General features: G+C 38.9%; 1 protein-coding gene across 6 annotated transcripts; it reads left to right on the top strand.

The window, feature by feature from the left end:
- The first annotated feature begins 2,298 nt into the window (after positions 1-2,298).
- tmc6b (transmembrane channel-like 6b) lies at positions 2,299-21,658 on the top strand. 6 transcript variants are annotated; one of them, XM_012919035.2, is made up of 22 exons: positions 2,299-2,378; positions 3,467-3,541; positions 7,331-7,494; positions 11,649-11,779; positions 11,949-12,110; positions 13,712-13,867; positions 13,968-14,076; positions 14,343-14,427; positions 16,292-16,543; positions 17,181-17,380; positions 17,461-17,605; positions 17,735-17,890; positions 18,261-18,439; positions 18,535-18,625; positions 18,730-18,827; positions 18,970-19,065; positions 19,160-19,235; positions 19,643-19,776; positions 20,394-20,570; positions 20,664-20,742; positions 20,868-20,954; positions 21,056-21,658. In XM_012919035.2, exons 3-22 carry the CDS (start codon positions 7,439-7,441, stop codon positions 21,068-21,070), a joined length of 2,484 nt encoding a protein of 827 aa, XP_012774489.2. In that variant the 5' UTR covers positions 2,299-2,378; positions 3,467-3,541; positions 7,331-7,438; the 3' UTR covers positions 21,071-21,658. The 6 variants fall into 6 exon arrangements, with proteins under 6 accessions (XP_012774489.2, XP_012774491.2, XP_076741253.1 ...); XM_012919037.2 differs by lacking the exon at positions 3,467-3,541 and having other exon boundaries at positions 2,301-2,378; XM_076885138.1 differs by lacking the exon at positions 3,467-3,541 and having other exon boundaries at positions 2,360-2,378; positions 7,335-7,494.
- The last annotated feature ends 70 nt before the right edge of the window (positions 21,659-21,728 follow it).

The following is a 21,728-nucleotide window of genomic DNA, read 5'->3' as shown; positions in this document are numbered from 1 at the left end:
TGGACTGACAAACACTAAGTTGAAAATTTTTTAAGGCAGGCGTGTTAGTGGGTGTCAGTGTGATAAAGGTTTTGGCCTGAGACAGGAGATGTGCTACAGAAAACTTTTTGGTGTTGTTTAATGTGTTGATATCCACAATTTCATTATTTTCTAATACATTCATACATTTTCTAATTTTAAGTACTTTCTAATGATTTCTAACACAGTTCGATCTGTTTACAGCTGATTGCGTCAGTGGAATCCACCACAGTGCAATGCGAAGCAAATATTTATTTTAGGCTAAATTTTAGACTTTGTTTACACAATATCTTTAAACTATCAGTGAAATAATTGGGTAAACAGTCATCATTTTCCTTTTTCAGTTAGTTCTTTACTGACTAATCAGCTGCACTTGGAAGTGTTGCACCATTTGCTCTAAGGCATCTGATTGCCGTAGCAAAGAGGCTCTTTACACCCACTCACCACACATCTAAGTCTTCTGAAATTTCCAGTCAAAACCATTTACAACGAAACATAAGCATGAGCGTCATTTCTTAGGCACTCTTTCAACACCACTGGTTTCAGTTCAGTGGAGACTGTAACACTTAGAGTTGATTTTCATTTGTACTGACACACTTTTCAGTTTTATGTGATGTTACTGGGTTATTATAACAATTTCAGGACTCGTACTTAACCGGATTTATAATTTATCTCCATTGCATCATAGGAGTAGTGTACACACTTTTAGGATGTAGACATTGCCAAGGACTAACACATGGCACACTAAAATGTGCCCATTGCTACTTTTTTCCATTAAATTATAGAGGAGCATCACCTTTTCAGAGGAATATCAAATGTAAAAATCATGATAGAGTTCAAATTAAACTATCCTATGAAATTATGACAAAAACTAGTATGCAAAATACTGAGGTATGATCTAGAAACTGAACCTTTTAAATGAAGATTAACCAGTTCCCCTTAGTGTGCTTTACTTAGACATGCTTAAGCCAGCTGAGAAAACCACCAGAAAACCAAAAGAGAGTGGAGGAAATAAAAGATAAAACAACCCAATGTACACACATAAAAACCTACGAGGAAAACAGTTTATGGGTTATAGTTCTACAGCAAAATAAAAAGACAGCTGTGCAAGTGTCTCCACAGCTGGGGGGTGGTAGTTTGTTAGTAAACTGAGTCTGCAAATAAATTTATGTACTGCTTTCTATACCCAGTGGCAGCAAGTTGTCACATATGTCATCTTCTTAAAACCCAGTTATGTGTTAAGTTAAGTGACATAAAATAAAACTGTCATTCAGTAAAGAGCCTCATGCAGGTTATTTATAGTTTTTACAGATGTTTGTACAAGTGCGTAAAAGGGTAAGTATAGATCTCTAAGTCTTTGAATAGTTGTTAAGTCACAGCTAGGCTAGTAATGTTTGTATTTACACTTTGAAGGCCATGTAACAATTTGTGCATGTTCACAAGGAGGCACATGTCCGGTGTGGGGGCACCGAGCCCTCGACAAACACATGATTGTCTCTCTGATGCTACATTATGAACATTATTGGGCTGGACTATTGTTAATCTGACAATTTCTGAAACCACTGGCTGAAAGCATGGACGTTTACATTACTTAGGTACAAGTAAATTATGCTGTATTACTATAGATCAGACATCCCAGCATAATATAAATAATTTAAATCAATCAATACTTAGCTGCACCATTAGAGTGATATACATACAATTAAACAATAATTACGATCCATTATGATACCTGTCACTCAAGACATTTTACATAATGGGCACTTTTAAGTACTTTAAGGATATTTTGATATAACTATTTGTATAACTTTTGTATTATTTAGTAGGAATATGACTTTTAAGTAGAGTCTGAATAAATATTACTTGAAAAAACTTATTTAGTGACACATTTTAGTGCCACATTCAATGCTCGTGTATTTGGGCGTTTGTGCGCCAGTTTTCTTCACTGTCTTTATTTCCCCATCATACACGACCTCATTCTCTCCAACCACATCTACTAGGATGTTCTTGGTGCCCAGCCCTGCCCCGCTGAAAAAAAAAACCTGTAAAATTGCGAATAGGACTGAACCAAGAGTGCCAACTCTGTGGGGGGTCAAATTTACATTACGTTGTTATCAGTTACGGGTCTTACAGATGAGTATGTTAAATCGTTTGGAAATCATATCACACAATAAGGTATTAGCTTAGTTTTTCGATGAGTGAAGTAATTTATATTTTATAATTTTACTAGTTTTTATATTAAAGTGGAACCCCAGCATCCTTTAATGGTTTGTCCCCGCCGTCTAGTTTAGTTTGCCGAGTGTTATGACTGACAGCGGTCGGTTACTAAAGATAAGCGGGTTTGTTACGATTCTGAGTAGGTGAGTGAATACGTTTGGTGACTCTTTTTTGAGAGTTTAGCTGCTGTTTATTTTCATTTGCTTCTGTTTGTAATTTCTATTCAACTTGGTTAAAGTTCAACTTCAGTCTTTGGCAACTTGTCGACCGCCTCTTGTTAGAGTTTAAGCTAACCGACGGCAAAGAGAGAAGTTGGTGTTTTTAAAGGGCTCTGTGACTCTGCTCTTTTTGTTTCTGTAAGCTGTGTTCAGCAGAAAAGCCTGCGGATGTAATTACAGCGTCGGAATCTCTGAATAAACATTTTGTTGTGTGTTGTGTTACGGCAGATTTTTTTTCAACGGTCTCCGTTTTCCCAAATTGGCAGATACGTTCAGATTAAAAGGTTGATCTGTGTTTCAGTTTGCAGTTTGGAGCTTAAAATGTTCTCACAGATAGCGCTGCTATGTTGTCAGACCGGTTGTCTGTTTGTCGAGAAGCTGATAATTGATCGCACAAGGTTGGGATGAGTCGGAGCAAGTTTACCATTTACTGTGCTGTTTAAAAAAAAAAAAAAAGAAAGAAAAAAAGTTGGATCTAAAATCCTCACCATAATTTCTTATCTCCATTCATAATTAAGATCAAGCTTTTATACTAGCTTTTTAATAATTAAGTAAATAGACCTCCAAGTACATTGCACTTCTTTGACCACCCAAAGTGCTTTTTAAGTATTCAGACATAGATACTGTGAGAGATGATAAACAAACATATTTTTTCTATATCTCCCAATCTTTCTTTAACAAGGAAGACGTAATAGGTGCACTACTGGCATTCATTTAAATCTGTGTTGTAGTTTGCAGTTTCTGTGATGTAGCCAGGAGTAAACCTATCATTTAGAGTCCTCTGTTCTGAATTAAAGAGACTATTGTGGGCCTGAATAACAGTGTGACTGCTGTGTGTGTGTGTGTGTGTGTGTGTGTGTGTGTGTGTGTGTGTGTGTGTGTGTGTGTACGTGCGTGCATGCCTGGCTTTGTTAATTGAATGGACATTTGCATTATTGTCTATTACGGTATGATCTTTACAGTTTTTATTGCTCATCATATGCCCATTCGCCCAACCTTTATGTCCTTTACAGTTAAGCAGAGTTGCTGCAAGAAAATCTACCTCTCTTTCTCTCCACCCTTTCACGAGGCTTCACTCAAACTTTGAGGTATTGTAATCCAAGTCTTTGTTTTGCTGCCATGTTAACTGCAGCTTTGGGCTTTGCTGCTGCCTCTTGTTGGCTTTTCTCAGTACTCAGTTTTTGAAAGCTGGAAGGGTGGAGAAATTCCTTTTTGTATACTATCAGACCATTTTATGATCTCATACAGTGTGTTGATTTTTGGAGTGTGGTGTCTTCATTGTGACTTGGTTAAACTCCTCTTCATGGCCCTCCAGTTGGATCTGTCCAAATGTTCGTGCTACTTTTTGAGCTTTGTAAAAGACCCTAGTTTTGTCTTTTAGCCCTTCCTGCTTTGCTTTCGTTACTCCAAAAAACCCAAATTCCCTCTCCTCAGCTTTTACTTGTGCCTTTGTATTCAGTTCAATTACAGTTGCATTTCAATCTGCATGAATGATTGTTCATATTGACCAAAACATTTGTACTATACTCAAGCAACCCTACATCAAACTCCTTGTGTGCATTTTTCTCTGGCTTATTTTGTTTGGCTGTCTTTAAGATCAACTTTGACCTCCCTGCCTGGCTCTCTGTTTGACCCATTCCCACGGTATCCTGCACTGACTGTACACTCTCAGAGGACTGCCTTAATATTAGTTGCACTTAGACATTGAAATAGGAGAAACAGTATGACAAAATACAGAGAGTGACTCAAGCTGAGCAGTGTTGTATGACCCTGCTTTGTTTGCTTGTTTGCCCTGCAGAAGTGAAAATTTGAGATAGAAATATTAGTTGCATAACAAGCAATGCGCGTGAAATGCATATGGAAAGAAATGGGTGCAGAAACATGATCCTGGAAACAATTTGGTAATCGGAAAAGTATGTTTGAAAGGGAGGGAAACCATATGTGTGCAGTAGATTGTCCTAACAGAGCCTGAAAAGAGCAAGCGCAGTAAAAAAAATATTAAACAATTGGTAATTCGGCATTTCTCAGCCATGGAGTCATTTAGTTGGTGACTGGACTGATATGCAGAGCTCCTCCCAACTCTTTCCATGCTGCATATGTTCACACAGAACAAAAACCAAGAGAACCAGCAATCCAGGTCTTGTCTTTTGTGTTTGTGGATCATCATTCATGTGGAATGATTAAACTAAGCACCCTTTGTTTGTTGCTGGCCCAGCAGTACAGTTTCAAAGTGGCAATCACATTAAACCAGTGGCGTCCACCTGTTTTCTGCCATGCCTGACATCAGAAGCTGAAGAAAGGATGCATCCCAAAGTTTGCATTGTTATTAATAACAATGAAAAATGATCGATATTGAATTTTACTTAAAGATGCATCCCATTATTGCAGTAGCATCATGTTTGTTTCATGTTAGTTTCATTTCATATATTCTGGTTATCTGTGTCAAAAGTTAAGAAGTCGTATGATGTATATTTATATACGTCATATTAGGAAAATAAGATGATATGTACTGATTTCAGTGGCTGATATTTATCTGCTGTGTCACTGCAGATTTGCTCTGGCTAAATATGCTGGAATTGTTGAAAGAGTTGAAAATGATCAGAGGAAAAAAATACTAAAAAAGGGGGGGACCGTACCGGTGACAGGCTGTGGTGACGTAACTCGGCTCATGAAGCTCATGACAAAAACCAATGTGGCAGCCGTAAAGGATGGCGGTGCCCCTGAAGCTCACCAAGTAGAGCGTGCATCCAGTGTAGTAATTCCTGATGTTGTTACTGCAGTGATCTGGGTCAGGACAGCCATTTATAGTGTGTGTGTGTGTGTGTGTGTGTGTGTGTGTGTGTGTGTGTGTGTGTGTGTGTGTGTGTGTGTGTGTGTGTCCCTGTTAGCACTATACTGGCTCATCAAGTTTCCCTGAAGAACAAACAATATTGAAGGCCATTTATTTACATGAACGGATATCACCGGATTAAAAAGTGTGGCACATGACTGATTTTCTGGGTTGTATGTGACAAGGGTAAGAGCTTGGTAGAGAATGATCTCTTTGGTGGTTGAGCAATAGATTAGTTTGTGGGGATTTCTGAGAATGATTGGAACCTAAGTTTCCTCTTATATGAGTGTGTGGGTTTTGATAGCTTATTGAATGATAAGCTTTGCATTATCTGCTAACTGATCTCCACAGAGACATGCAAAGGAAATACTCACATGTATCATACTAGAGCATTATAGTCTTAGCAAACCAGCTCCAGCTCAGCTGTTTTTTATATTTGCTTATCATGAGCATTGTTGAGCTAATGTTTCTAGTGTGGGAGCATGTAAACAGGAAGTGGATCTAATGTTTGATGGAGTTGAAATTGTTTTCACAGATAGCCTCTGTTATGTTGTCAGACCAGTTGTCTGTTGTTTGAGAATCTGATAATTAAACCCATAAGGTTGAGATGAGTCTGAACAATCTTACCATTTATTGTGCTGTTGGGGTTTGTTTTTTTTTTTGTTTTTTTTTTAAGTTTGCTCTAAAATCCATATTGTAATTTCTTATCTCCATTAATAATTGAGATACATTCAAGCTTTTATAATGGCTTTTAAATCATTTAGTAAATAGACCACTTCTCTTCTCTGACCACTCAAAGTGCTTTTTAAGTATTGTAACACAGATATTGTGAGAGATGAACCACAAACACAATTTTCTATATCACCCAATCTTTCTTTAACAAGAAAGAAGTAATAGGTGCATTGCAAGCATCCCTCAAACCACTGGACCTCATTTGAGGGAAATAATTAAAGAATAAGGACAGATTATGCTCCAAAAGTGACAAGTATGTAATAAAAAGCTGTGAGCCAGAGACAAACTGACAAAACAAACACCAACATGTATGGGTTTGCTGTTTTGTTTTTTACCACAACCATAAATATGTAAAATATGAAGACATTGTGGAGAGGTGTTTCTATTTTTTTATTATCCTACATTTAATTTTCTGTAAGTGTTATTAATAAAGCTTAGATATAATTTAGATCAGTTATAATAATGGATAGAGAAGGGTTAATCAGGGACTTTCTTGGCAAATTATTAATCAGAAAATCTTCTAAAATGATGTCAAGAGAAAAGTTACCTTTATAATAAGAACGAGGAAAAATCATTAATTATTGACCAAATTTAGATTGTAAATTGTCAGTCACTGTTACCAAAAGCCAAATGTTTTAATTTATTTTATTTTATTCTTTTAGTTTAATATCGCATTTTATCTTCCCAGATGTGTTGTGCCTCCTAGCTTTGAAGTAGGTGGAGTTTGTTTTTACAGTCAGCTATCATGTCCAAAGAGCAGAATTTATAGCTGCTCCAAGGTTAGATTACCATATGAAGCAGTTGCCCAGAAATAAAAGTAGAAAATCAGGTGAACAATGTTCCATTTAAATGGCAAACAAGCCATCGAACATGCTTCCTCAAAATCTCTTATATGACACGATCTGATAGAAAAATCGTACAATGTGTTAGTCTGTCTCTGTTCATGTGTCATTCATAAATATTCATGTCACTGGTGACACAGTGCCATCTGACTCTGGCCACAGGCCTTATTATAAACCGCACCACAGTGGAGCTCTCAGAATTGTAGACAAAGTGACACAGTTCCTCACAGCAAGTCTCCCTGATGCATCATGCAGGTCACTTTATTCTCTTTGTAAAGGCCAGGGAATGTTGACAGTGCAGTGACACTTGATACACATTTGCACTTAAGCACACCTGTAACTTTAATAATCTTTCAGGGCAAGCAGTAACAAGACCGGGGCAATCAAATTCCAAGCAAGTGCGCTGGCATTTTCTTCCCCTTTATCTCTAACACTAACGCCCCACCTTCTAATCCTCCCCCCCCTCCTCCCAGGTAGAAGATCAAACACCATGGTGGAAGTAGAAGGCAGGTCTGAGCAGGCGCGGGTGTGAACCTGAGAATTACAGCTGGATACATCGAGACTGTCGGCAGAGAAGGAAAATGTCCCGAAATGTTAACTTTGACCTGAGCCACCCGCTTATGGAAGCTGGACTGGAGTAAGTGTCACTGTAGGGCTCTGTGTCACTTCATGTTACTCTTGTTTTGTTTTCACACTCTTCATTTTGATTTTGTCGATTTTTTTTTTTTCTTAGCGTGAAGGCCGTGAGAGCGGGAGGGAAGGCTTAAATGGGAAGGCAGATCAGACTGTACTCTGGTGCAGAGTTTTTGTCGTTTTTTTTCCTATCCTTTTCTTTTTTTTAACAATGCGACCAGCTGCTGAGCTCCACTTTATTGTCCTTGTTTCTGTTTGGTTGAACAGATCATGACTGTTTGCATGCTTGCTTCTTTTAATTCCTGTGTAGAAGTCAAAGGGAAGCGAACTTGCTGTTTGTCCTTCTAAAAAGACAAATGGTCTCTCCAGCTGGCTTAGGCGTACAGTATCTAAATCGGGAGTAGGCAACTTTTTTTTTTTTTTCTAAGAGGGCCTGACTGACTGGTAGGGCTGCTCAATTAATCGAATTTTAATCACGATTACGATCTGGGCTTTCAACGATCATTAAAAATGACTGAGCCGATTATTAGCCCCTCCTTCATTTATCCGCGACACCTTAAAGGCCGGTCTGTGAAAATATTGTCGGGCATAAACCGGTCCTTGGCGCAAAAAAGGTTGGAGACGCTGATTAAGAGGACCCGAGGGAAGCTCGGAAAGCTAAGCAGAAGTTATTTGGAGAGTGACTGCTGTTGGTTGAAAAGAGAGTTTAAAAAAAAAAAAACTTCAGTGGTGTTGCACACTATTTTATATATATTTTTTTAAAGTCATTGTTAACCCTTTAAAGCCAGTCAGAGCAGCATGCTCCGTTTTGTGTAACTATTTTTTAAATCCCTGTAGAACCTGAACCGAGTAAGCTAGCGCAATAATTTGTTTTGCATATGAAACCAGAGGAGTTGTACTTACATCTTATGCCATCAGCTTGTCCTCGGTCACGGTTTCCTTTCACATAAAGCTTTGCAAAAATTGCATAAAAAGGCTTGCAGGAACAAAAACATAATATTCCAGAAACACGCTTTGCCGATCCGATCAGCTGTTCGTAACACTTCCCACAGTGAAACAGACGTCAGCACGAACTATCACATGTCCGCCATTTCCTGGCCGAAACCGGAAGTGATGTCATTTTCGCGGAAATTGTAGTTTTTTACTTGTAGGCCTTAAACCTATACTGGTCATGTTTGACTTTTCTGTGTCGTTTCTGGGATGCTTAGAACTCGAATTGCACTGCTGGAAATAGTTTATTTTGATGCACCTGCTGTTTTCTTTGCAAATTTGCATCATAGGATTGTTTTTTCGTTTTTCCTGCAGTATATAAAAATTGGTGTATCTCCAAAATAAAACTATGAAGACACTCAAAATAAATTTCCTGTTGTTGTAAACTATTTTTTGCAACTTTTTTGTATTTAAAGCTTTGAGGGATAAACCTCTTAAATTTCTCCAAGTAGAAATATATGTAAAAAATACAAAAAACGATTTTCAATTTTTTTGTAGTTTATTGCACTTTTTTTGCAATTAATGTAGTTACTATGGACTTAATGCATACATATTATTAAAATATGGGCTATAACAGTTGTATAGCAACTTGAAATGCTCCCACAAATGGCACTACAACATGTAAAAAAATAATATAAGCTCTGGCGGACTTGGTTCTATAGTAGGTCTTAAAGGGTTAAATAAATATCGTCAAATAATCGAGATCTCAATTTCAGTGAAAATAATCGTGATTATCATTTTTGCCATAATCGAGCAGCCCTACTGACTGGGATACAAGGCAAGGAACCACAGCCCCACAGCAACTAGTTAGAGACAGGACATGGTGCTGAAATATGTTAAAACTAATACATTTTGGTCAAAATGGTTTTACAATAAGCCAAAACCAAGAACCTTGTTAGAAAATGTTTAAACTTTGTGTCAGTCTGGCACACAGTCAACGTAATGCACGCATTAACTTTTATTATTTAATGCATGGCTGCATGTAGTGATGGGCAGATGAAGCCCCATGAAGCACTGAAGCTTTTCATCCAATTGGTTCACCCCAACGCGAAGCTTCATGAAGCTTCATTTGCTCTAGTAGGACACCTACTGGACGTAAAAAATAATAGCTGGCATGAATTTGAAGAGTGTGGCATTTTGCACACAGCCTGTAAATGTCAACAACAAAAGGAGTGTGTAAAACATGTATATTGTAGTGATGGCAGTATACTGTGTATATTTATACTGGCAGTATGGAAAATGATTATTTGGAAATGCTTGAAATGGAAATGATCATTTACTGTGAGGTGAGGTGTGGTTGGGGTGTGGACAGTAGTTGTGCTTTTGTAACGTTGAGGTATGGACAGCTACACACTGAGGCTTTGAGCCTCAGTCCTGCCTGTTCACATTTTATTCTGTAAAAACTAAATTTTCACTGCTTTTATGACCTTTTTAGTGGGGAGAACATAGCTGGGATTTAATGATTTAACAAATCTTTTAAATCCTTTGTCCTCCACAATGCTAAATAGCTGTGAGTCCTCAATCACCATGCTGACCAGGTCTTCATCTATTTGAGATTGTTCTCCTGAGGAAAGACAATAAAGATAAAGCACAAATATAAATATCACACACGTAACTTATAACAGTTGTATAATATTGTTATATCATTTAGTAACATTACTGCATGCTATATTATCATTGCATTTGATGGCTCACCTGGTCTTGCTCCACAATCGGTGTTCCCCTTATTCTCATGCAAAGCTCTGTAGTGCCTAAGCATGGATGAGGTGTTGTTGTTATATCCCAGCTCCCTGGCACATAGCAAACACTTCACCTTGTACAAAAGTACAGACAGCTTAACATAAATTGTATTGCACCATCAGTATTATGAAAATACATCTTCTGTAGAAATTTACATACCTTGTTGGGAGGAATAAGATCAAAATGTTCCCACACAGGGGAGGACATCCTCCTCTTCTTAGCTGGCTCCATTCTCTCCTGACTTTCTCTCCTCACTCTCATAAACCTCCATACGGTCTCCAAACTCTCACTAACCGCAACTCTCCATCAAACACCCACATTTTTGAATGAAGTCTGAGGGGTTTATATCGCTGTCATATCTCGCGGCAAAGTTCGAACCACTTCATGAACCAGTCACGTGGTACAGCCGGGCAGCGAGGCTTCGGACGTCATCATTTTCAGCTCCTCCCATAAATGAAGCAAGCCTCGATACGCGCTTCGCGGAAACGCCCCCTCCATTACTCGACACACGCTCCGAAGCCTCGATACAGAACGTCCCATCACTAGCTGCATGAGTAAATGGAAACGGATAAAATATGAACAACATGGTCACATTCGTGAGTGTGAATTGTCATATTTCTTTTTTACCATCTATGAAACATTTTGCGTATGAAAAGTTTCCCCAGACACAGACTGGTGCCCGACATATCCTCCTCTGTGTGTTTCATAATCGCTGTTGAACCTCTCTCCTGACCTCTGTACATGTCTAATTTGGATTCATTGCTCCATAAGACATGGTGTCGCTGACTTTCATTTCAGTTCCTGTGTAATCTGGCATACCATCCCCTGTTTCCTTTACTTAAGAACAGCTCAACATCCTTCCAATGAGATCATTTCTGATGAAGCTTTGAACAGTAAATGGTACAGTTAAAGAAGCAGATGCAACAATCATGTCCCATGGCAGGTCTTTTTTTGTTTGTTTGGGGGTTTTTTTTGTAAGTTCCTGGCACTTTTTTTGTCCTGTAATTTCTATGCAAAGTTTCTGGCTTGTAGCTCTTTGGGAATCACTTTGTAGGTAATTTTTGGCATTTTTGAAAGACCTTCAGGAGAACTATTACGCAAGACAACTTAAAAAAAACAATAAGCAAACTTTGGCTCCTTGGAAGCAAAAATGAGAGATGACTTGAGACTTTTACACTGGACTGTGTATTGCGCTTTTTTGTTTGTTTGTTTGTTTTGCCCAAATGTGATATAGATGGTGCAGGAAGAGGCTTGCAGCCTCCCACTCCCACCGGGGCCACTGATGACCAAGTCAGAAAGTGTTTTATCTGTAGGTTACTCAGTGGTCACTGGCCCTCAGAGCACTTTGAAGCCTTTGAATCTAGCCTAGTCTGTACCACCCTATTTCCTTTTTTTATCGGTCCTCAAGCCTGTGCGTCTCTCTGTCAGGAGCCTGGCAGATGAGGAAGGTGTTCACGATTCATTTCAGCAGCTAATTGCAGAACACCGTGACAATGGAGCAGCATCCAGTGCCTTGGAGCTGCAGCAGCTGCAGAGTGATTTGGATGAGGAGAGTCGAGGTAAAAAGAAAGACTGTTTGCATGTGATGAACTCTTATTTTTCATTTATATAAAAAATATATATTCTCTTTCTTCATGCCTAAAATGTCTTTACCACTTGTAATACCTTTCAATGCTGCGTTGAATTGCAAAGGCATCATTTTCTGTCTATTTGTTTTTCTATCCTCAGACAATATGCCATTGAGTGGCCCTGAACATGAGCATAGAAGGAGGCAGGGGGCAAGTGATTTGGAATGTGATGGTGGTGAAAGAGAAATGGACCCCATCCAAGGTGAAGGCTGGTCCTCGGACACCTTGAAAATCCTGTCCTCCATGCCCAGTCGCACCATTGGTGAGTCCTGCAACAAGCAACTATTAATCATGAGGAGAGTATTATACATAGAAATAAATAAATCAGTTTGTTTTAAAACCTTATGAGCACACTCATCTGGATTACTTTGTGTGTGTCCAACATGTGTTTTAATATAATTTTGACACTCCTCTCTAGGATTTCTGACACATGCTGATTCAGTGTGGTGACTGTTCACTTGAATCATGTCGGGCATGCAGTGCAATCCATCCAGCACTAATCACTAATAGTGTGTTGGCTTAGTCAGATTTAAAACTATGCAACAGCTGCAGAGCTCTAAGTCAGAACATTTTCACGTTTCTTTTAAAAAATGTTCTTACAACTAACTTAAATCATAAACAGTCTCACACAGTCTATATGCTGTTTTCCTTTTGTTTTTACATTATTGAAAAATATCAGACTTCTCAAACAGTTACCACAGAATGAGAAATGAGAATTGTTACCACAGTTTGGTTTATGTTGAAATCCAGTCAAAATCCTTAATGCAAAGTGTTCTAGAAGCATGTTCGCAGTAGATTCTGAGAAATATACAGACCTAAAACACAAAATACTGTCTGAAAGTTGGTCTTGTTCTAAGAGCTTTCTTATCCATTTTTTTTTTTTTAATTAAAAAATATTTAAATTGTAAAAAAAAAAATGGATAAGATCGTCTTTATCTTTCCCAAAAGTTTGTTTTGTTTTGTTTGTTTGTTTGTTTGTTTTGTTCTTTTGCTTATCTGTTTGTTTTGGGTGTTTGGTTGTTTGTGTGTTTGTTTGTTGGAATAGCTTAAAAAATAAACTGATTTAAAAAAACAACTTAAAATAAATAAATGTTATTTAATGTTTTGCTGAGTGTAAAATAATTAGGTGGCCCTAGAAAGTAACTTAATGAATTCAGTATGGTATATTCTATCATATTCTAAAGTAACTTGCTAAATAAATGCTCAGTATACCACTGTAGTGGACAGGGCAGTGCTGACCAGTAAAATGAGGTACTGGTGTAGCAGGTGTTAACATGGTGTTGATGTGTTTCAGCAGGAAGCATTTCGTTTATCACCTTCCTGTCTGTGGCAGTTCAGGAGAAACAGGGTGGCAATGAAGATTGCTTTATCTCTTTGCAACATGGTGCAATATTTTAAGCATGTGAAACACAACTGGGAGATTATATAGACTTAGACTATATACCAGACTTTTAATACACGCCAAGCCACCCAAAAAAGTATTTTTTTTTTTGTAAACCTGCTAGCTTAATCTCTAAGAATGTAACATAAATTATTTATATTTATATTTTATATAAAGAGTAGCTACAGCTATAAAATAAATGTAGTGCAGTAAATGCTTTGTCTCCCTTTAGAGTTACCACACAGGCTGCGGGGAAGTAGCTGCTAGAAAGAGACGAGGTGGCTTCTGTTAGCTTGCCACAAAGTTTACAAGATGTCTGCATGATTTAAAGCTTTAGCAGTTTATCTGCATCAAACGGTGCTTCTTAATGTACTTCTTCTTTCACCCAACTTCTTGTTTGGGTGAAACAAGAAGTTGGAAGAGCTCTCTGGTTTCATGAAACTCCTTCGAGGAAATAATTGTTGTTGATCCCATTTCTGCAGGCCGCAACAGGGGAGCCATCATCTCTCAGTACTGCAACAAGACCTTGAAGCTTAGGAGACGCCGGCAGACCAGACCATCCATCCGGGACTTCTCTCCCTCCTCTAGACCGTCCATACGAAGCTATGGCATGGAGGGGGACACTACAGATGCAGAAGGTGGAGGCTGTCAGACGAGTGATGTGCACTGTTTACTCTGATTAAATTATACTGCATTAGACTGATGTAATATAAATGATGTCGCTTGTGTTTATTATAGTGAGTAAGAGGGAACGTCTGGTGAACAACCTGCAGAACCTGCCTGTGAGCGACCGGGTGAGGATGCTTCGAGGAATGCCTCTGAGTGTCGCTGAGAAGAAAGAAATCAGGCATGTTGCTCGTAGTCATCGCTGCTTTTGTGTTTTATTTATGTTTGCAGCCACATAAACTGACTGCCTGCTTAGTTCTACTCTTTCTGACATTAGCTGCACATCTTATTCTCACTGTATACTGGATTTTAAACACTGCAAATAAATGTAATGATCTACAATCTTTGATATCATTAGAGTATTTACAAAGTTTATATTTACTGGTCTGTAAATACTCTTTCACATCATGTCACTGAAAATGATCCTTTGTTGTTTTTTGTATACAGGAATTTAGTAATGCAGAAGGAGAAACGGATACTTTCCAACAAGAAGCTTTCCTGTTGCAGTCAACTTAAATACTACATCATCATTGTAAGTTATCCTTTGTATTTCTGTGATTTTTAAATTCCTTAACAGATACAAGGAAACTAGAAACTGTTATAGTTGTGTTTCTATGTTTGCATTTTTAATAGTGAGGGGAAAAAAGATTAAAAAAATGCTTGCCCACACGAAGTTCAAAACTCACTTTAACTCGTTTGTCTTTTTTTTTTCTTTTTTTTTCTTTTGAGAGGGAAAAAGTGTCAATACTTGTATAAAACAAATACAATCAGTATTTATGTGACAAATAATATCTTGCTGTGAGGGATAAGTTTGTCCTACAAACTGCTGAGAATTGTAGAGATGACGACCCAAAGTGCACAGTTTGCACATTGTGCTCCCATCATTGTTTTCAGTTGCATCCTGTTCTCCTGCTGCGTCTTATCAATAATCAGTTTCTGGAGTATAACCTCTTTGTCATGTACTTGGATTTCTGTGTTTGTGTTTATAAGGTACTGTTCCTTCACTCATATGAACATTACTGTTAGCAAGTCCAAAATAAGAACAAAGTTCACTTGTCATTGGATGGCAGAGAGGAAGCAGAATAAAATTCAAAATAAAACTGAAAACTAAACATGAAACTAACACAGACATGAATACTAACACTTAGACAAAGGACTGAAGCATGAACATGGAACTAAGACAAAGGAAGTCACAACAAAAACACTCTGAATAGACCAGGGCTACTGATAATAATCAGCCTGAACCACAACACAAAGTAACACAAAACTAAAACCCAACAGCAGAATATTTCTAAACTAAACACAGAAACCAAAGACTCAAAAATACCACAACTAAGACTCACAATATACCAGAACAATAAAGAAATCAATGGGAAATGCCTAAAGAAAAACTTAAGCTTAAATATATTTACTAAGAATTTGAAACTCAAATACACGAGCAATCCACATACTTGGCAAGAAAGAACCCCACAAGGCTCAGGGGCTGGTCAGCAAACACATGTCATGTTTATCTCCCATATGTGATTGATTGTGTAAATTGTCAGTACTTGGCTAGTGCAAGATTAAAAAATTAAGTTCTGCTCTAACCACATTTCAAAGCATAAAATCATATATGAGCATATCTGTCTCCTCTGCAATTCCTTCCTCTGTTTTTTTTTTTTTTTTTTTTTTTAAGTTTAAGCTGGGTTATTCTTGTCAGGGTCACTGAGGTGTGATAACATGGAAACACAAATGAAACTCATAAAATGCACTGTGGATAAATGTGCCCAAGGTCCTGAGGTGTAGAGGAGTGTGGGGTATAGGTGTGATATTGTGTAATGTGCAGCTTGTTACTTTGCAAAACGTTTTCTACAGAAATTCCAAGTTACTGACAAAATGTAAACCCTACCTGAACCAAAGAAGCATTTGAGTCGCGACACAAGCCTTTCAAACTTTAGCTATGTAGTAAATGTAGCATGATATCTACAATGTGTAAGAGTGCTTATTCATTATGTGGTAGTAAGGGACAGGTTATTAACTCTGCTTTAAATGTCTGCAGCGCGGGGGGGGGAAGCGTTCGACCTGTCTTCATGGTTTTATATGTAACAACTGCAAGATCTGTCTCCATCAAAACTTCACAATTCATCCTTTTAAGATCCTATAAAACATTATTTAATATTAAAGATTTAAATGTGTCACATGAAAATGGAACATTTGACTTTCATGTTGCAGCTGGGGTGGTTATTTCCTGTAGGTGTTCCTACCAGTGTGATTGCTCTGTTGCCCAAGCATTTATGACTTTCTATATGAGTCACAGCGTCTCAGAAAACCACAAACACACGTCCAGTTTGTCTTGTGTTGCTACAGTGACTTATTTATTTTTTCCACCTGACTTTTTTTAAACTGTCTCCTTCCAGGCTGCAAGAAAGAGCTGGTACAGCTGGTTGTCCTTCCTGCACTCTCTCCAGCCGTGGCAAACGCTGCTCAAGAGAGTGAGCGGGCGTTTCGGGACTGGAGTCCTCTCGTACTTTCTCTTTCTCAAGACCCTAGTCTTTTTTAATGTCTTCCTGTTCCTGGTTACGGGTGCGTTCCTGGTGCTGCCTCAGGCTGTGCATCCTCCATACCGGGATACGACATCATTCTCTGGACTGGAGCTCCTCACTGGAGCAGTAAGTTGTCTGCTGCAGAGTTTGCATGTTCTCCCTGTTTTTGCGTGGGTTCTCCCCGGCTTCCTCTCACAGTCCAAAGACATGCAGTTAGTGGGGATGGGTTAATTGGAAACACTAAATTGCCCATAGGTGTGAATGTGAGCGCAAATGGTTGTCTCTGTCTATGAGTTAGCCCTGCGACAGACTGGCGACCTGTCCAGGGTGTAACCTGCCTCTCGCCCTAAGACTGGGATAGGCTCCAGCACCCCCCCATGACCCTGAAAAGAATAAGCGGAAGTGGATGGATGGATAGATGGATCGATCAACTGAGGAGTTGCACCAAGGCCTAGTATAAGATAAATAAGGATAATTTTGCACTGAACTATACAAAGAAACAATACAATCAAACATAATTTTAGCTGCTTGATTTGGAAATGAGCATAACAAATAGCATTTAAGAATTTGATATGTTCCCTTATTTACAGGAAGTGTAGTAATAATAAGAACAAAGACGAAAAATTATTTTTCCAGGCAGTTCCTGTTCCCAAGTTGGAGCAATGCAATTTGTTAACCTTTCACTGTGTTTGTTTATTTATATTTGCCTGTACTTGCTTGTAAAGTACAGCTAAAGAAGTTTCTGTTCTTGTGTTTGTCTCAGGGCTCTTTCTCACATACCGTTATGTACTATGGATACTACGCTAACTACACACTGCCTAGGCGCTCCAGGGATGAAGGGGGAGGACAAAATGCCTCCACATTGACAAGTGACTCACAGCAGTTCTCTTACAACATGCCTCTCGCATACTTTTTCACCATTGGAATGGCATTTTTCATCACATGCATCATCCTTGTATACAGGTACAGATAAAAACAGACCTCATACAACTCTATCCACATCAGTCTTGCTTTTTTGTTGTTTACACGTCATCTCCCAACAGCATGTCGAAAACATTTGGTCGGAGCTTCAGAATCAACAAATCTAATAGTATCTTGACTATGAAGACCTTCAGCTGCTGGGATTTTAAAGTCATCAAGAAAAAGTCTGTTCAAATCATGTCTGAAAATATCGGCACACAGCTCAAGGTAAGCATGCAAACAAACACGATGCTCGTTCACATTGTAGACGCTGACTGGCAGGAATGTGCTGACCTGAAACATTCATTGTGGTCTGTATCTCTCCCTCACACCATCATTCTCCTGCCCCCTCACCAGGAGCTGCTGGCAGAGCTGACTCAAAAGCATACCAAGAGCACTTTCTGCAAAAGGTTCTGTAGGCTGATGGTTCATGGAGTGGCATGGACAATCTGCATAGCAAGCACCACTGGCTGTATGGCTGGCGTTTACTACTTCTCTGAGTTTATCCACAAGGTGAGGCTGGATGGATTGTCCTCCCCAGTGTGTCATAAAGTCTTTGTTCCATATGTCTCTTTAAACAGGGAGCTTGTTAACACGGGATGTACTTCCTGTATATCACACAGATTAGTGACTAGGTGCACGTTTTCAGCATCACAGTAATATCTAAATATCTCCTGCTGCTTCTAAAATGAATTTAATCTATTTATACATCTTATATTTCCCACTTTTCTTACAATTTCATTCATTTCAAATTTATATACATCTATGATTATAGTCAGGTTCAGTCATGATATGTATCGACTAAAAATATTGCTCAATCAAACCAATACTTTCCAGTAATGTAACTGAACAGCTTATCCACACCTTGTTTCTTCCTGCTTAGGACCTGCAGCAAAACCATCGTAATCTTGACGTGAACCCTTTGATGAAAGAGGCCAAATTGTTGTCTCTGCCTACGGTGGTTTCTGTTATTAACCTGCTGTTACCTGCCCTGTTCAACCTCGTCGGCTGGATGGAGACCTACGAGTCACCTTCTGTTTTTGCATATGTCGCCATTGGCCGGTACGAGCAGAGCATTATGTGGTTGAGTAATGTCAGAGGTTAGAGTACAGAACTGATGGATTTGGTTGTTAACAGTCTCTCTCTGTGTTTTCTAGGAATTTGATGTTGAAGATGAGCATGCTTGGAGTTCTCTGCTTCCACTGGCTGGGTCGGGTGGCTCCTGAATACAAAAGCATTGGCCTGACGGTAACATAAACAAGAAATTACACTTTGAAGCTACCAGAGTAGACAACTGTGTGAATAAAGGGTTTCTAATCACAAGTTTGTTTTGACTATGTCTGTTATCTCAGTGCTGGGAGGATTTTGTGGGTCAGGAGCTTTATCGCTTCCTGCTCATGGACTTCATCTTCACTCTACTGGACACGCTGTTTGGCGAGTTACTTTGGAGGTGGGTCACTTCAACAAGTTCTTTCTTGGTTTGTCTTTTTTTTCTGTCATTAAATGTAATTAAACTTTTATCTCTTTATGTACTTTTAGTCAAGTTCTTTTATTACATTAACTCATCTCATGTCTCCTCTGGCCTTTGGCAGGTTGTTTTCTGAAAAGGTGCTGAAAAGGAAGAGGAAACCAGTGTTTGATATCGCCAGGAACGTTCTGGATCTCATCTATGGACAGACATTAGCCTGGTACAATTCTCTTTAGATATGCACACAGCGAAGTGGCCCTGCTGCGACAAGCTCTTCATTCTGATGGATGAGAATTATGTTTGTGTTTCTTCAGGTTGGGAGTTCTCTTCAGTCCAGTCCTGCCTGTGGTGCAGATTCTCAAACTATTTCTGGTCTTCTACATAAAGATGGTAAATGCACAAAAGAGACACTGAAATTCAAAAAGAAAATCAGAAAAAACTTGCTCAAGGTGGAACTGTTTTTTGTTTGTTGTTGCAAAAGAGTTAGTGAGAGCTAATTAGAGGTACAGGGTGGTGGTGTGACAAAGAACCAAACAAAACAAAAAGGAACTTATAACAGAAGGGTAATAGTTAAGCCTGACTCTTAACCATCAAAGGTGAAAAAGCAGCATCCTGCCAGTGTCTCAAAATACTTGCAGTGTGGCGTTCGGGGAAGTGAATTATTACTGTCTTGCCAAAACTCCTGTTGTTTTGCAGGTGTGTCATGCAGAGGAACAAAACAAGCACGAACCTCTGACACTTCTTATGAAGGCATTGACCTCTGACCCCAGCTCTTGTGTTATTTCTTTATTCCACAGAGCAGTGTGATGTTGAACTGTCAGGCCCCCAGGAAGCCATACAGAGCCAGCCAGATGACCACCATCTTCATCACTCTCCTTTGCATCCCCTCCCTCCTCGGCGCCTCCGTGTGTGTCACATATACCATGTGGAGGTACTCGCAAACAGGCAGCTCAAAGAGGATTTAACCCCCTCCTTTTCTCTAGCTACTACATCTGCAACTCTGGCATGTTCACATCAACATTAATGCTGCATGAATGAAACCAGGTCACTTATCTATTCCAGTGAAATCACAAATGCAGAATAATCCTAAAAAAACCAACCTGCAGCACAGCACAATCTGCGAAGCACTTTATTAAGCAAACAGTAGCTTTTTTGTGTCAAACTGTTCTTCAAAGAGCGAATGGGTTTGATTTTGAAGAACAGATTGGTTCTCAGCTCTGAGAGTAACCCAGAACTGATAATGTTCTCAGTCCAACAGCTGGAAACCTCAATGGAAACCTTGGCATTTAAGTGGTCGCCTTGAGGAGATCGTGTTTTTGACACTAAGAGGGAGGCAGGTCCCTGTAATGTGACTGTATCCCTAAGAGATGAATAATAGATACAAACACACATGTGAGCTCAGCCTTAGTGAAGGGTTATAAATTCATGGCTGGGTTAGTTTCAAAAAACTTTTTCCAACAATAAGAAACAGAACTTGATTCGTCTTTTGTTCTCCGGCCTGCACAAATACTCGAGGCATTCACACATCTGTTGTTTCTGTGTCTTCAGCATCACACCGTCTACATCGTGTGGTCCGTTTCGTACGCTTGACACAATGTTTAAGGCGGGAAAACACTGGATGGAAATACTGGAAAAAGATAATCCCAGCCTGTCCGTGCTGTCCAAGGCTCACACATATTTTGTGGAAAACCCATTTTTTCTGTTTGTGGGAGCAGGCATCTTTCTGTGAGCACACACACACACACACACGATCTATATCACTGATAGCAGTGTTATCTTTTTAAACACTTGATTGTTTTGTGATTTTCTGTTGATCAGGATAGTGATCTACTTCCATAGTCAGGTGGTGGACGGTCAAAGGAAGATCATCAGTTTACTCCAGGATCAGATACAAAATGTAAGGCACCACCTAGTGTTCAAATACAGATCTTGGGGGTTTTTTCAGTCCAAGTTTACCACAGTGCTAGGATGTTATACACTGAAATGTATTTGTACTTTTTCTTTTTTCCTGCGTGTCTTCAGGAGGGAGAAGATAAAAAGTTCTTGATCAATCGGCTGCAGTCTGTCCACAAGCAGAAACAAGATGCTGGAAAACATCTTAAAAGCCAAGTCGGTCACCTTTATAACCACCAACATTTCTAATGCTACAACACCAGACTGCACATCCAACCTTTTTCTTACCTTCCATGTTATTTCTTTTCTTTTTTTAGGACTCTACATGTTGAGGCAGCTGATTCTCCAGAAGACAAACCTCAGTCCACCAAGCACAGAAATTTTAAACCTGTGTGGATAAAACTGGAATACTAACCAGGAACTCAAAATCACTATGCAGCAGTAGATGTTTCATTTTGCCAAACGCAGATTGTTGAAGTGTGTGTTGTTAGAAGGAAAAGGGACTGTTTATTTATCTACGTGAATGTTACTTGTGATGTTGCTGGTTTACTTTAAAGATGCACAGACTGATAAAGAGTTTAAGAAAAGGCAGCGTCACAGTGGTGGGATATGAGAGGGAAAGAAGAGAACAGTCTGAGGAGCTCAACAAGCGGATGAAACAGGTAAATCTTTCTGTAATAATAAAATGGGCAGCATAACAAGAAATCTTTAGCCCTTCCTTTTTTAGAAGCACTTTTATAGCAAATGTGAACAAAAGTTTATTATTACTGGAAAGATATTCTACCGTGTGTTAGTATGTATGCTGTAGCTGGATTTATTACTTGTTGGTGTGAGTGTGTTTATGTTGTAAATGATTTTTTTTTTTCTTGGGTGATAACTGCCACTGTTCTGTTTTGTAAGTAAATTATCTTTTTGTCATATTTCAGCGTGTATTTGTCTTTATTAGTGCGTTTTTAAAGGAGTGGGCACTACTACCATACAACAAAATAT

Source organism: Maylandia zebra, linkage group LG6 (genome assembly GCF_041146795.1).
Source record: "Maylandia zebra isolate NMK-2024a linkage group LG6, Mzebra_GT3a, whole genome shotgun sequence".
NCBI classification, from domain to species: Eukaryota; Metazoa; Chordata; class Actinopteri; order Cichliformes; family Cichlidae; genus Maylandia; species Maylandia zebra.
The sequence above is the reverse complement of the archived record's forward strand: the minus strand, read 5'-3'. Positions and strand labels throughout refer to the sequence as shown.